Genomic DNA, 16,370 nt, shown 5'->3' with positions numbered 1-16,370 from the left:
GAAGATATGAGTCTCCATCTTCAGTGACCCAGTCATTGGCAGTAGAGAATTGAAGGAATGGCGCCAAAGGAGAATTTGGCTTTGGGGGTGACCAGTGAAATATGGGTGGGTGCTGCGATGGTGACCTGTGAGCTGAGATAAGGCGAGGCTTTACCTAGCAAGGACTTATAGATGACCTGGAGCCAGTGGGTTTGGTGATGAATTTGAAGCGAGGGCCAGCCAACGAGAGCATACAGGTCGCAGTGGTGGGTAATAAATGGGGCTTTGGTGACAAAACTGATGGCACTGTGATAGACTGCATCCAATATGCTGAGTAGAGTGTTGGAGGCTATTTTGTAAATGACATCGCCGAAGTCAAGGATCGGTAGGATAGTCTGTTTTACGAGGCTATGTTTGGCAGCATGAGTGAAGGATGCTTTGTTGAGAAATAGGAAGCTGATTCCAGATTTAATTTTGGATTGGAGATGCTTAATGTGAGTCTGGAAGGAGAATTTACAATCTAACCAGACAACTAGGTATTTGTAATTGTCCACATATTCTAAGTCAGAACCGTCCAGAGTAGTGATGCTAGACTGGCAGGCAGGTGCGGGAAGCGATTGGTTGAAAAGAATGCATTTAGTTTTGCTTGCATGTAAGAGCAGTTGGAGGCCACGGAAGGAGTGTTGAATGGCATTTTATCTTTTTTTTTAGGTTTGTTTACACAGTGTCCAAAGAAGGGCCAGAAGTATACAGAATGGTGTCGTCTGTGTAGAGGTGGAGCAGAGAATCATCAGCAAAAAGAGCGACATCATTGATGTATACAGAGAAAAGAGTCGGCCCGAGAGTTGAACACAGTGTTATCTCCATAGTGCCTGCCAGAGGTCTGGACAACAGGCCCTTCGATTTGACACACTGAACTCTATCTGAGAAGAAGTTGGTGAACCAGACGAGGCAGTCATTTGAGAAACCAAGGCTGTTGAGTTTGCCGATAAGAATGCGGTGATTGACAGAGTAGAACGCCAGGTCAATAAATACGGCTGCAAAGTATTGTCTTTATCGATGGCAGTTATGATATCATTTAGGACCTTGAGCGTAGCTGAGGGTGCACGCGCAGCAGCTTGCCAATATTTAGGATCCCAGACGATACGAAAGAGAGGTTGAACAGGCTAGTAATAGGGGTTGTAAACAATTGAGGCAGACAATTTTAGAAAAAGAGGGTCCAGATTGTCTAGCCTAGCTGATTTGTAGGGGTCCAGATTTTGCAGCTCTTCAGAACATCAGTTATCTGATTTGGGTGAAGGAGAAGTGGGGGAGGCTTGGGCAAGTTGCTGTAGGGGGTGCAGAGTTGTTGGCCGGGGTAGGGGTAGCCAGGTGGAAAGCTCTGGCCAGTCAGTAGAAAATGCTTATTGAAATTCTCATTATCGTAGATTTATTGGTGGTGACAGTGTTTCTAGCCTCAGAGCAGTGGGCAGCTGGGAGGAGGTGCTCTTATTCTCCATGGACTTTACAGTGTCCCAGAACTGTTTGGAGCTGATGAAAATTCTAGCCTTTGCTTTCCTAACTGCCTGTGTATATATTCCTAACTTCCTGAAAAGTTGCATATCGCGGGGGCTATTTGATGCTAATGCAGTACGGCACGGGATGTTTTTGTGCTGGTCAAAGGCAGTCAGGTCTGGAGTGAACCAAGGGCTATATCTGTTCCTGTTTTTTTTAATGAATGGGGCATGCTTATTTAAGATGGTGAGGAAAGCACTTTTAAAGAATAACGGCATGAGGTCAATATCCTTCCAGGATATCCGGGCCAGGTCGATTAGAAAGGCCTGCTCGCTGAAGTGTTTAAGGGAGCGTTTGACAGTGATGAGGGGTGGTCGTTTGACGGCATACCCATTACGGACAGGGGCAATGAGGCAGTGATCGCTGAGATCCTGGTTGAAGACAGCAGAGGTGTACTATGAGGGTTTGAGGTTATACCTGGTAGGTTCCATGATCATTTGTGTGAGATTGAGGGCATCTATCTTAGATTGTAGGACTGCTGGGGTGTTAAGCATATCCCAGTTTAGTGGATCAATATACTCATTCAAATCAAAACTAATATTGCATAAAAGAGCACTCTGCCTGCTTTATAGCATGATCATGTTATACTGACTTGTCTACAACTGGCACGACAAGTGTTGGTGTCCAAAGGGACATTTTGCTGACAGATTTTGGTTAGTTGAGGCTTCAATGGCTCTTTAAAATGAGAAATACTCTCTAAGGTCTCTTGAAACCCCTTATCTTAAACAGAATGATGGTAATGGAATAATGGGCCCTTCAATAGACCACCACAGTCAAAGCACTTGACAAACATAAAATCGATTTCAATCAAAGTCAGTGTAGTGCCAATTGCTATGGACAGGACAGGACAGATATTTAGAAGATTATGCCTTGAGGTGCCACAGTGGATTAGATATGCATTTAAATTGTAATTAGATCAACAACTGTATTGACTCTGAATTAACATTGAAAGTCCCACCTAAGAAGCTAAACAACATTGTGTGCTCCACACTGACAGTTAATTATGATTAATTTCTCCCACTCTATTCAACATGTTTTAATATTACACTTACATTTACATAAAGGTTCCTGTTTCAACCTACCTCAATCTAACCTTTAGTTACACTTAACATTAAGCTGTCACCCATAAATCATCACAGTTTGTTTGAGTTATTCAGAGTGCTCATCAGCTTGCTCTGTATGATATTACTTCTGTATGCTGAATTGAGTTTACTCTCAACCTCAGTCTATTTACCCAGAGCTTGTGTAGTAATGGTTCTATACAAAAAACAAGTGTAGCTATGACGATAGAGCAGCCAAATACACAACCCGGAGCTGCTAAAATCATCAAACATTGTTTAAGTCTTTGGGTAAGGTGGAGCCGCACACAGCCTCTGGCAAGACCTAGGTGGAGATGCGTGGGGAAGGGTGGAGAGGCTATTCAGTCAACGAAGGCTTTGTTAAGAAAGAAACCACCTGGGGTGTAGACACAAGGGCATATGACATAGCCTAGGCAGTGTGAAAGACATTGAAAGGTTGGGCCAATTATCAGGCATAAATCAGTCAATAGCATTTTGGAAGAGCGCCCTAGGTGCGGTAGTGAGGTTTGAGCTCTGTATGAATTCCAGACTGACCACTATGAATATTCCATTGTCAATGTAAAGATGGGTCAGATACAAAAAGTACTAACCTACAAACCTTTAACAGATTCTTCCCTTTAGCAGATGAATGTAGACATGATCATATACAGATATAATCGGCTCTGTCGGCTCTTTTTTTATCATCCATTGCTGACAGAGCCTGGTCGGCTCTGTCAGCAATGGATGATAAAAAAAGTTACATGATTGACTTAATAAAAGAGGCAATTTTTCAACAAATGTTGATCACCTGACGGTACAATATTTAATGTCATGTGTTACATTCATGGCAGGAAAACCACTAAAACCAATCAGGATTTGGCTTGACCGAACTCCCAAATGAAGGAAACACCAACATAAAGTGTCTGAATAGGGCGTTGGGCCACCATGAGGTGCTATATAAGCTTCAATGCACCTCAGCATAAATTCTACAAGTGTCTGGTGGTACTCCATTGGAGGGATGACAAATTCCATAATTTGTGGTTTTGTTGATGACGGTGAAAACACTGTCTCAGGCTCCAGAATATCCCATAGGTGTTCAATTGTGTTGAGATCTGGTGACTGAAACACACAAACACAGACCATACACGCAATCTAAACATGATGGAATGTTAATTGCTTAATTAACTCAGGATCCACATCTGTGTGGAAGCACCTGCTTTCAATTTGCACCCCTCATTTATTCAAGTGATTTCTTTATTTTGGCAGTTACATGTACATCGGTTGTAAAATAAATTATTATCAAAGTAAAATGAAATGTAGAAAGGCATGCCGGTATATCAAACTTGTTTAAATGGGATTGTGCAAGTTCTCCCACTTAAAAAGATGAGAGAGGCCTGTAATTTTCATCATAGGTACACTTCAACTATGACAGACAAAATGAGAAAAGAAATCCAGAAAATCACATTGTAGGATTTTTTATGAATTTATTTGCAAATTATGGTGGAAAATAAGTGTTTGGTCACCTACAAACAAGCAAGATTTCTGGCTCTCACAGACCTGTAACTTCTTCTTTAAGAGGCCTCTGTCCTCCACTCGTTACCTGTATTAATGGCACCTGTTTGAACTTGTTATCAGTATAAAATACACCTGTCCACAACCTCAAACAGTCACACTCCAAAATCCACTATGGCCAAGACCAAAGCGGTGTCAAAGGACACCAGAAACAAAATTGTAGACCTGCACCAGGCTGGGAAGACTGAATCTGCAATAGGTAAGCAGCTTGGTTTGAAGAAATCAACTGTGGGAGCAATTATTAGGAAATGGAAGACATACAAGACCACTGATAATCTCCCTCGATCTGGGGCTCCACGCAAGATCTCACCCTGTGGGGTCAAAATGATCACAAGAACGGTGGGCAAAAATCCCAGAACCACACGGGGGACCTAGTGAATGACCTGCAGAGAGCTGGGACAAAAGTAACAAAGCCTACCATCAGTAACACACTACTCCCCCAGGGACTCAAATCCTGCAGTGCCAGATGTGTCCCCCTTCTTAAGCCAGTACATGTCCAGGCCCGTCTGAAGTTTGCTAGAGAACAATTGGATGATCCAGAAGAAGATTGTCATATGGTCAGATGAAACCAAAATATAACTTTTTGGTAAAAACTCAACTCGTCGTGTTTGGAGGACAAAGAATGCAGAGTTGCATCCAAAGAACACCATACCTACTGTGAAGCATGGGGTGGAAACATCATGATTTGGGGCTGTTTTTCTGCAAAGGGACCAGGACGACTGATCTGTGTAAAGGAAAGAATGAATGGGGCCATGTATCGTGAGATTTTGAGTGAAAACCTCCTTCCATCAGCAAGGGCATTGAAGATGAAATGACACTGCCCGGGCAATGAAGGAGTGGCTTCGTAAGAAGCATTTCAAGGTCCTGGAGTGGCCTAGCCAGTCTCCAGATCTCAACCCCATAGAAAATCTTTGGAGGGAGTTGAAAGTCCGTGTTGCCCAGCAACAGCCCCAAAACTGAAGACTTACAGAAAATGTTTGACCTCTGTCATTGCCAACAAAGGGTATATAACAAAGTATTGAGATAAACTTTGTAATTGACCAAATACTTATTTTCCACCATAATTTGCAAATAAATTCATTAAAAATCCTACAATGTGATTTTCTGGATTTGTTTTTGTAATTTTGTGTGTCATAGTTGAAGTGGACCTATGATGAAAATTACAGGCCTCTCATCTTTTTAAGCGGGAGAATTTGCACAATTGGTGGCGGACTAAATACTTTTTTGCCCCAATGTATGCTATGAAACATTTAAAAAATGCTAATATTTTACTGAAGCTAAGTTAATTTTGCAACAGCATGGGCTGTATGTGCTATATACAAACTAGTTATCCTGTTGAGTTTAAAAACACCCCAAAACTAATAGGTTGATACTGTTGATAGACTTAGTGGCCATATGAGAAAGCTGAAGTGATTATTAACGTTATAATAGTTGTGAAATAATACTTACAATAGTTGTGCAAAATTTCACATTAGTGTGTTAAAACAAATGTAAAATGATTTTCAATTATGTTTTTTATTATTTTTTATCAGGATGCAGTTCCTGGATCAGCTTGGTGAGTCACACTGGCCTATGAATCCTAACAATGAATACAATTAGCCTGATGGCTCCTTCGAGCAACAGCAGAGAGATAAATGTTTACATTTGGAAAATGTGTGCTCAAGCTACTGAACCAATAGAGTGGATGAATGTATTATTAATCTGTTATACATTGGCTGACTTTACGATGGCTGTGGAGATACACCATATTGTTCGATCAAACCTCAATACTTATTTATTATGAATATATCTGTAATTATACTTTAAAATATATATTACATAAAGAAAAAAAACATGTATTGTGTTATGGACACCAGGAGGAGTATCTGCTGCTTTCGGAATAATGGGGATCCTAATACAATACCAAATACCAAAAGCTCAAACCACTGGAGTGGAGATGATGCCTGAAATAAATAGATATTGAATGAAAGAAGTAAGGCACCTCTCCTTGTAAAAAAGGAAATCACATACAGTGAGGGGAAAAAAGTGTTTGATCCCTTGCTGATTTTGTACGTTTGCCCACTGACAAAGAAATGATCAGTCTATAATTTTAATGGTAGGTTTATTTTATTTGAACAGTGAGAGACAGAATAACAAAAAAATGTCAAAAATTGTATAAATTGATTTGTATTTAATAAATAAAATAATAAATAATAATAATAAATAAAGAAAAGAAAATAAATCTACCATTAAAATTATAGACTGATCATTTCTTTGTCTGTGGGCAAACATACAAAATCAGCAAGGGATCAAACACTTTTTCCCCTCACTGTAAGACTATTAAGTAACTTATCTTGTGTAATATAGATATATAGATACGTCTATAATAAAGGACATTATGAACCACCTGAGTTTATAATCCCAATAATAGAATACTTAATGAACAGCTAAATCTGTATGTAAATGCTCATGCTTAACGTACTGTTGATGTACTTAAAAACCTCATAAGACAGAACATTGAAGTCTTAAAGTCATGTTTAACCTTTGGCCCCACCTTTGTTTTAACCTTTAAGGTCCCTCCTCAAATACAGGTGGTTATAAAGACCAGATCCATCCTAAGCACCTCTCTCATATCACCTGTGCAGGACCTGTTCACTACCCACAGGATCACCATGGGGACAACCAAGGATACACCGATATGGAGGCTGATATGCCTGGTACTACTAATCAGATCAACACAAACAGGTTGGTAGAATATTCATTCATTTGCCTATATCAGAAACTGTTCTGATTATCACTATAATATAATTATTCTACATTTTTAAAGTCTGACAAATCTGTAAAATCTACATATTATGTCATAAATCAGACTGAATGTTAATTACAAATAGTAAATATTCAGGACAATACCAAATGATTATGATGATTGACACTCAGCAGGTCGATAGGTTTTAAAAGTTGTAACCACAAGTTTAGTATGATTAGGTCACTTTCAGATTTGATAACATATATATTTTGTATAAAATCTCATTATGTAAAAAAAATATATATTAACTACTGTGAAATGTACTAACACACAGAACATTAATTAAATGTATTAGAAAATAATTTTGAAGAATTCGACAGTAGGCATACAGTAGCAGTTGTTACGCAATCAGTAATAACAGTATGACAATAATAATCAGTTCTCCTGTTTTCTACTTTAGGGCAGCAAACACGATCATTATTCATCCTATTTCTGTTCCTTATTCACATTTGTTTATGAGATTGTTTCCATCTAAATTTGAAAATGTTACACATTTGTGGTGAAAAATCTGTAACTTTGTGTCATTATCATTAGTGATTGTTATCATGAGTGGTTGTAGCATAGTTTATAGTGTTATAAATACATAAAGCACTCCCCACACTGGGAGCGAGTGAATACTTTTCAAAGCAAATTTAGATCGGGAACAAAAAAAAGAACAGAATACAGTCAAAAACGTATGTATATCGTTCAAATAATAGTTGTGGTAAGTATGTCTGATATTATTCAAAAAGTACTGACAGGAAGAATTTGATGCCTAAATATGTAAAATAGGAACTGAATCGGAATTCAATGTGTTTGGTTAAGACAGCAGATGGCACTTGATTAAGGAATCTTCAGGCCTGTTGCATGTGTCAGCCAGGGCTGAGCATTTCATAAGATTTGACCCCACCTACGCAATTCAAAGAACATCAAAGTAGTTCAGGCACAGAAGACCATGAAACATTGATTTTACAATTGTTAGCCCCTTGCAGCTGTTTGACTTAATTGTCAAGTGAAATGAAGCGCCACAATAACCATGCAGCTTTTGGTAAAATAGGGGCTCGATTGAATCCCTATCGCCGTACTTGAAATGTGAAGGTAATTTCCGATTGAGCCGACATATGCAGCGTTTACCATGAACACAAACTCTGCGAACGCAAGAACAGTCCCTTTAAGATTCAATTGCACGATAGCGCTGAACTTTGGCAATACGGTTTGAATTGAGCCTTAGGTTCGCCGTAAATATTGAATGGGTCACATAATGCCTCAAATGCTCCTTGGTCTGGACATACTGCTGTGTAAATCAAATACACTTCTAAAAGCGCAGTGCAACAATCTATATCTGCAATGATTGAATTCCATCCGTAATGTACATATAATATTGTAAAATACTCATGAATTGCTTTTATTTCAGTGAGCCCCACCACAAGTGTAACAATCATCCCGACTATGATCACGACTATACCCACACTTTCAGGTAAATGACTGACAGAATGCACACCAAATAAATGACTGGGTATCCATCAATAAGCTAAGAAGGAACTGACATTTGTATTCCTTGTCCCTCAGGAATGAATGCCTCACACAATGACCAGGTCTGCAGCACATGGGGTAACTATCACTTCAAGACCTTCGACGGGGACTTTTTCCAGCTCCCCTCCACCTGCAACCATGTTGTGACCTCACTGTGTAAGAGCAGTTATGAGGCTTTCAACATCCAGATGAGGCGGCAGGTGGTGGACAACCAGCCCACCATTAGCAAGATCACCATGAAGCTGGATGGTGTAGTGGTGGAGCTATCCAAGGGTGTTGTTGTGGTCAATGGGCAGACGTGAGTTTCACTGTCATTTGACTTATACGCCATTCTGCAAGCACCTCTCTTGAGGATTTGATGTGCTACATTCTGGAGTTGAATAAAAATGACAATCATAACGATGACCTTTAACTATCTTCTTCCTCCTGAAGGGTGACCCTGCCGGTCAGCTTGTCTGGAGTCAGCATCATGAAGACTACTTCCAATGTGAAGGTCGTAGCCAAACTGGGGCTGGTTGCTGTTTGGAACAAGGATGATTCCCTAATGGTAAAATACCTGCTTTTATCATTTTCTAATCTTCAATGGTTGATTAGTTAACCACGTTAAATTTGTCTTTAGATTAAAAGCATAGCATCTTTGCCATTTGGCAATGATCAGCAGTTGATTGTGAGTGAAAGACACCTATTTTTGTCTGCACTTTGTCTCATGTTGGTTGAACCACTGTCTACTCCCCTCCTAAAATGTTAACATTGAAATGATCTGTGAAGATGTACACCCTATACACACAGAGGCTCATACTCCAATGTTTATTTGATGAAGTGTTTGCAAATATTTGTACATTTGAATGAGATTTTCTGTCACTCCCTAATACAAAGACTAATCAAAATAAAGTTTGGTAACGTGGAGGATAGCCAAGACTGAACATGTGAATAGTGCTGAAAAGGATGAGATTTTGTTGAGTAAACACATTGTGTCTGGTCATTCTACAGATTGAAATGAACGATAAGTACAGAAACCAGACCTGCGGACTCTGTGGTGACTTCAATGAAGTCCAAACATACAACGAATTCATCATCAATGGTAAAATAATTTCTGAAACTACCAAAACTATTGAAATGTAACTGTATTAGTGGAAAAGCTAATTATCAATGTTTGTGTTGTTGCAGGTGGGAAACTCTCCAGCTCTGACTATGGAAACCTCTGGAAACTGGATGGTCCTCTGGAAGTCTGTGAGGAGCCTACACTAACTTCTGATGAGAGTTGTGGAGATGAGGTATTACAATTCAAACCACAGAAGAAGAATACAAAAACAATATTAATAGAAGTTAGAAATGGCAATTATTCCATATGATCCATCAAATGTTTTCTATATGGGAACCTTTTATGGTTTGTCTCTATTTGTAGGAATTTTGTCAGCAGCTGTTCTCCAGTGCAGCTTTCAGTAGCTGCACTAATTATTTGGACAATGACGCCTTCGTCGAGACCTGCCTGGCTGACCTGTGCCACTGTGATAACAGCACCAACTCCTTCTGCCTGTGCAACACCATCTCAGAGTACTCCCGTCAGTGTGTTCATGCAGGGGGGAAGCCCCAGCAATGGAGGACTGAACAGTTCTGCTGTAAGCATGCAGATACTCTTCAACATGGCCACCAAACACTTAATGATCATGTTCACAATCTATTTTAAGCAAACTGTTAATCACCATGTTTATTTTCTCAGATAAGACATGCCCTAACAACATGGAGTACCAGGAGTGTGGAAGCCCCTGTGTTGACACCTGCTCCAACCCAGAGACCAGACAGTTGTGTGAAGACCACTGTACAGGCGGCTGCTTCTGTCCTCTAGGTAACACATAGGTTAAACTCTGTTGTACAAGTTAACCTTAATTAAGCACATCGTGAAAACACCACACTTTTACCCATTCTGCCTTTTATGTCAATGTGTGCAAAGTCTTTGATAATGATATAAATAAATATTTGATGTTTCTCTCAGTTACTTCCTGGAGTCAATGAAGTTCTCTGTGTAAAGAACACATTATAATAACTTAAATCTACTGAATTCTGCCTGATCTCTCACCAAAAAGGTACTGTTTTTGATGACGTCAACAACAGTGGCTGTATTCCAGTGAGTGAATGCCTCTGTGTCCACAATAGACAAGTATACAAATCTGGAGAATCTTACACCAGCAACTGTAAAGAATGGTAGGCCACGTACATTATCTGATTTAAACATCACATATCCCATGCCTTATTTTCATGAATCATGCCAAAATCTACAGTGTGATTATCAAAACTATATCCACGTAAATATTTCTAAAATACTGTATGAATGCAGTTGTGAGATGAGTATACATGTATAAATGTTCCCTTTAGCACCTGTGCTGGTGGTCAGTGGGCCTGTACAGACAAGGACTGTCCTGGAACCTGCTCTGTGGAGGGAGGATCCCACATCAACACCTATGATGGGAAAGCCTACACCTTCCATGGGGACTGCTCTTACATTCTGACCAAGGTCAGTGCATGTGGTGCAGCATAGCAAAGCAATAGAAGCAAGAAGAAACTCTTGATAAGTTTTCAGTGCAAACTAAGGTGAAAAGGTGAGGTAAAATAGCTTTTCCTCAAGCCATATGTTTATGTAGAAATAGGTTCAAACGAGTCACTATCGTTACATATTTCTGCCTTCAAACTCATGCTTGATTTCTTTCAGCAATGCAATGGAACTGAATTCACCGTGCTGGGAGACATTGTGAAGTGTGGGTTGACTGACACTGAGACGTGTATGAGGGCTGTTACCCTTGCCCTCTCCAGCAGATCCACCGTAAGGCAACTCTCCAAATATGTTTCAGAGCAAATAACACAATGACCTGTCATCTCATTCCAAAGCAAAACCGCTTTTAGTCAACCTTTTTGACTAAACACACAATAACCTTCTTTAAAATTGCCCTGATTAGGAAAATATTGCTGTGCTGTTTGCAATCTTATAAAGTGCTTATGTATGGAAACAAATGAGAATTTAATGAAATATATTATCTTCTCTAATTCACAGGTGATCCGAGTCCAGTCATGTGGAAGTGTTTTTGTAAATCAGATTCTTTCTCAGCTCCCACTCTATACAGGTGAGATAATCCAAATGAAACTGTAGTGTGGATCAGTGTATAAACACCATATCATTTATATTCACTAGATGAAGCATTGATGGTTTCCCTCTATTTCTTTCATGTATTGCAGCTGAAGTGACCATCTTCAAGCCCTCCTCATTCTACATTATTATCCAGACAACTCTTGGAGTTCAACTTCAGATCCAGCTTTCACCAGTTATGCAGATCTTCATAACTGCCATCTCATCCTACAAAGGAACAACCTGTGGTATGCTTCAGATTCATCCATCAGTTTCATACCTTTTTCTTCAGTATCTCTATTCATAAAAATCTAATACATCATACGGCTTCAACTATTTTTCCACAGGCCTTTGCGGAAACTACAATAATGTTCAGGCAGATGATTTCAGAGTCATCAGTGGATTGGTGGAGGGCACAGCTGTAGCTTTTGCCAACACATGGAAGACCATGTCTAGCTGCCCTGATGTCAAGACTAGCTTTGAAAACCCCTGCAGTTTGAGCATTGAAAATGGTACATATTTATTAAGCCTACAGATGAATCACTTGTTGAATGATTATAACAAATTTATATGAGATAGTATATGCGTATGTTGAAATTATGATTGTCTTTTTCACAGAGAAATATGCCCAGCACTGGTGTTCCATGTTATCAGATCCTAAAGGAGTGTTCTCGCCTTGCCATTCTGAAATAAGACCTGACACCTACAAAACCGTAAGTTAGTTAAGAAGGATACAATCACAAAGTAATACCATTAAACTCTTATGTGATGAGGTTTTAGTCCTGAAACACTTTGACTCTTTTTTTCCAACAGAACTGCATGTATGACAGCTGTAACTGTGAGAAAAGTGAGGACTGCATGTGTGCTGCCGTCTCCTCTTACGTCCACGCTTGTGCTGCCGAGGGTATCCAGCTCACTGGCTGGAGAGACACTATCTGCAGTGAGTAGACAATGCGGCATCAATGTGTCATTTTAATGAGTGCTGCAAATTGATTAGAATGGAATGATTTACTGAAACAACAACTGTAGGGTTGAGTTACTAAATACAAATAACATGAGGAAATAACTGCACAAATACAAAGATATAAGGAAAACAAAAATGGTCTTGCTAATAATAATCATATCTAATGACTTTTCTCAGATACATTTGCCACTTGCCCCAGTCAAACAGTTTATACCTACAACATGACCAGCTGTGGACGCACCTGCCGCTCCCTGAGCATGACAGACCAATCTTGCCAGGTGGAGTTTGTTCCAGTGGACGGATGTGGCTGTGCAGAGGGCACCTATATGGACGAGGCTGGCCAGTGTGTTGCCCCCACCAACTGTCCCTGCTATGACAAGGGCTCAGTGGTCCCTGCAGGAGAGACTATCAGCAGAGACGGTGCCACCTGGTAAGCACCTCCCTCATACGTATAAAGCTAGGAGACCAAAATAAATACAAGTACTAATGAAACTTGATGGATATATTCAAAGCTGTGAATTAAATGATGTCATAATGATATTTGCTGTTAATTTGATTATCTAACTATAACTATTAATACTGTAACTATTTAACAGCACTTGCAGACAAGGGACACTGAGTTGCACTGGGGAAGCAAGACTATTTAGTAAGTTTTATGTTCTTTGCTTCCAATGTAGTAGCTATTTATTAAATATATGGCTCGATATTATGTAACCCTTTACATGCATCCTTCACAAAACAGGTACATATGAAATGAACCAAGAGAATTCAAGCAATCCATTTAAGACAATGTGATTAATTATAATGAATGTGGATATTTCTGGATATATGACAATTATATTCTTCTTGTTTGAGAATTGAAAATTTAAACTTGTATTTTCATATATCCCCAGTATGCACCCTACCAATGGTTTTCTTCAACTGCTCAACTGTACCTCCAGGAGTGTCAGGTTCAGAGTGTCAGAAGAGCTGCAAAACTCTGGACATGACCTGTGTGAGTCCCTTATTCACTCTAAATGGGATTGTCACATACTGTCACTATTATACAGATTCGTGTTGAATGAACAAAACCTTGAAAATCGAAATGATGTCAAATAGACCCCCCAGCGCACAAAAACATAGTCCACATCTCTGTCATTTGCCATTACTTATTTATGTACTTTTTTTTGTTAAATCCCTTTAGATTAGCACAGAGTGCACATCAGGTTGTATGTGCCCCAACGGACTGGTGTCTGATGGAAACGGAGACTGCATCAAGGAGGAACTTTGTCCTTGTGCTCACAATGGAGCTACTTACCAAGCTGGAGAGACCCTTAAGGTTGACTGTAATACATGGTATGCCTGTTTTGTGTCTTACATCTCATGGGGAGAAAACATAAAGAACACAGACTTACAAATAATGAAAAACCTGACATTATGTGTGTGTTGTTCACAGTACTTGCAAGGACAGACAATGGCAGTGTACCACAAATCTCTGTGATGGAGTTTGTGCAATCTATGGAGAGGGTCACTATATCACTTTTGATGAGAAAAGGTTCAACTTTAATGGAAACTGTGAATACACTCTCATTCAGGTTTGTGTCTCTTTATTTGGTAGAATTGTATCAGCATTGAAAAGTGTGAGTTTGAACCATATTAATAATATTTTTCATTCTTACAGGACTACTGTGGCAATACTAATGGCAGTGGCAGCTTCAGAGTCCTCACTGAGAACGTTCCTTGTGGAACTAAAGGCACCACCTGCTCCAAGACCATCAAGCTCTTCCTGGGGGTAATGAGCAACTTGACTTCACACAATACTGTACATTCCATCCCTCGTGTAAAGAACAATTATCAAATCATCAACCAAACATCAGGTTGAGATCCGATTTCAGACCAAGTTATGTATGAAAACATATTTTTCTTCTTCAGACCAGTGAGCTCATACTGGCAGATGGGACCGCTCAAGTTGTCAGGAGTACTCCAGAAGAGCAGTTTCCTAAACAGATCAGCCTTCTGGGGAATTATCTGGTCATTGAAGTCAAAAGTGGTCTAATCCTCATGTGGGACAAGAAGACCAGTCTCTTTATCAAGCTTAGCCCACAATACCAGGTACATTAAGATACTCTGATAAAGAACTGAATTCAGTATTCAGTCAAAACTGATATTACCAAGACTTTTGTAGAACCCTGCCAAATCAGTCATTTTAATTCATGATCTATTTTCTTCAGGGGCTGGTGTGTGGTCTGTGTGGAAACTATGATGGCAACGCAAACAATGACTTCACCACTAGAGCCCAAGCGACTGTTGTTGATCCGGTAGAATTTGGAAACAGCTGGAAAGTTTCATCAAGCTGTCCAAGTGTATCCGCTGTAGCGCACCCATGTGCCTCCAACCCGTACAGAGCGTCTTGGGCCCAGAAACAGTGCAGCATCATTAACAGTGATGTTTTCACAGCCTGCCAGAACCAGGTATGGATATATTCAACTAGGATATATTAGTAGTGTGGTGGCTTATTTCTGCTTTACCAAATGAGGATAGTTAAACTTCACATACCAGTCAGATTTATGCTTAAATTACATTTTTAATAATAATAAGCTTTGCAATAGCATTTGACCTTCAATGATGCGCTATCTCTAATGAACCATTGAAAGTAACTACAGAAAAGTACAAAGATCTTTTATAGCCAAGATACACCCCTCTCAAATTACATGACGAACCACAGATCTTACAAACAGTTCACAAAGAAATACTTTTACTTGAGAGAGAGAGAGGAGTATCCCATAGCCAGATAGCATTCGCTATAAATTATCGTTCAGTTTGGTCCCTAAAACGATGTTCTAATCTCGTTCCTGGTACTTCATAGCACAGACCCATTACCTCATCCAATGGCATAACTCAATTGTCAACTCTAGATACACCCATCTCAAGTAAATCCCCTCTTGACCCCTCTCCTGGACAAACTCACTGAGGGGAGTAACTTGCGCACAAACAAGTAATTTGTTCCCCCTTAATCACGCCATCCCTTCACGTGGTTTAACAGATACATTCACAGCCGAAGACAATGTTCCATCCTGTCCTCTTCCCTTTCTGATATTCTGCATAGCACCAGGGGTATGTGAAAGACAAGTCTGACCTCTCCCCTCTCTGGGCCGCAAGTGACAGGCCCAGCTGAGGGAAGAAATGCAACTGCCAACACTAGTCTATTAGAAATACATTCTAATAAAATGTATATCCCATAAGAATATTATGCAGATATCAGATCAAATTTATTTATATAGCCCTTCGTACATCAGCTGATATCTCAAAGTGCTGTACAGAAACCCAGCCTAAAACCCCAAACAGCAAGCAATGCAGGTGTAGAAGCACGGTGGCTAGGAAAAACTCCCTAGAAAGGCCAAAACCTAGGAAGAAACTTAGAGAGGAACCAGGCTATGTGGGGTGGCCAGTCCTCTTCTGGCTGTGGCGGGTGGAGATTATAACAGAACATGGCCAAGATGTTCAAATGTTCATAAATGACCAGCATGGTCAAATAATAATAATCACAGGCAGAACAGTTGGAGCAGCAGCACGGCCAGGTGGACTGGGGACAGCAAGGAGTCATCATGCCAGGTAGTCCTAAGGCATGGTCCTAGGGCTCAGGTCCTCCGAGAGAGAGAAAGAAAGAGAGAATTAGAGAGAGCATACTTAAATTCACACAGGACACCGGATAGGACAGGAGAAGTACTCCAGATATAACAAACTGACCCTAGCCCCTCGACACATAAACTACTGCAGCATAAATACTGGAGGCTGAGACAGAAGGGGTCAGAAGACACTGTGGCCCCATCCGATGACACCCTCGGACAA

At 40.1% G+C, this 16,370-nt stretch overlaps 1 protein-coding gene across 50 annotated transcripts in view; it reads left to right on the top strand.

Annotated features, from left to right (window-relative positions):
* The first annotated feature begins 6,791 nt into the window (after nt 1-6,791).
* The window catches only part of LOC118371097 (mucin-2-like), a 32,604-nt gene continuing 23,025 nt past the window's right edge, over nt 6,792-16,370 (top strand). For all 50 annotated transcript variants that reach the window (XM_052482994.1, XM_052482909.1, XM_052483010.1 and 47 more), the window contains exons 1-24: nt 6,792-6,887; nt 8,342-8,404; nt 8,497-8,758; nt 8,893-9,007; nt 9,451-9,541; nt 9,628-9,734; nt 9,866-10,079; nt 10,181-10,306; nt 10,545-10,662; nt 10,834-10,972; nt 11,168-11,278; nt 11,507-11,576; nt 11,689-11,826; nt 11,926-12,090; nt 12,197-12,291; nt 12,392-12,518; nt 12,720-12,972; nt 13,139-13,188; nt 13,436-13,536; nt 13,726-13,877; nt 13,978-14,116; nt 14,203-14,313; nt 14,454-14,633; nt 14,753-14,992. In XM_052482994.1, the coding sequence (XP_052338954.1) occupies nt 6,815-6,887; nt 8,342-8,404; nt 8,497-8,758; nt 8,893-9,007; nt 9,451-9,541; nt 9,628-9,734; nt 9,866-10,079; nt 10,181-10,306; nt 10,545-10,662; nt 10,834-10,972; nt 11,168-11,278; nt 11,507-11,576; nt 11,689-11,826; nt 11,926-12,090; nt 12,197-12,291; nt 12,392-12,518; nt 12,720-12,972; nt 13,139-13,188; nt 13,436-13,536; nt 13,726-13,877; nt 13,978-14,116; nt 14,203-14,313; nt 14,454-14,633; nt 14,753-14,992 (3,240 nt within the window). In that variant the 5' untranslated portion in view covers nt 6,792-6,814. The remainder of the gene's footprint in view (nt 6,888-8,341; nt 8,405-8,496; nt 8,759-8,892; nt 9,008-9,450; nt 9,542-9,627; nt 9,735-9,865; nt 10,080-10,180; nt 10,307-10,544; nt 10,663-10,833; nt 10,973-11,167; nt 11,279-11,506; nt 11,577-11,688; nt 11,827-11,925; nt 12,091-12,196; nt 12,292-12,391; nt 12,519-12,719; nt 12,973-13,138; nt 13,189-13,435; nt 13,537-13,725; nt 13,878-13,977; nt 14,117-14,202; nt 14,314-14,453; nt 14,634-14,752; nt 14,993-16,370) is intronic.

Source organism: Oncorhynchus keta, chromosome 2, assembly GCF_023373465.1.
Source record: "Oncorhynchus keta strain PuntledgeMale-10-30-2019 chromosome 2, Oket_V2, whole genome shotgun sequence".
Classification (NCBI taxonomy): domain Eukaryota; kingdom Metazoa; phylum Chordata; class Actinopteri; order Salmoniformes; family Salmonidae; genus Oncorhynchus; species Oncorhynchus keta.
This window is presented reverse-complemented; position numbering and strand designations above follow the sequence as displayed.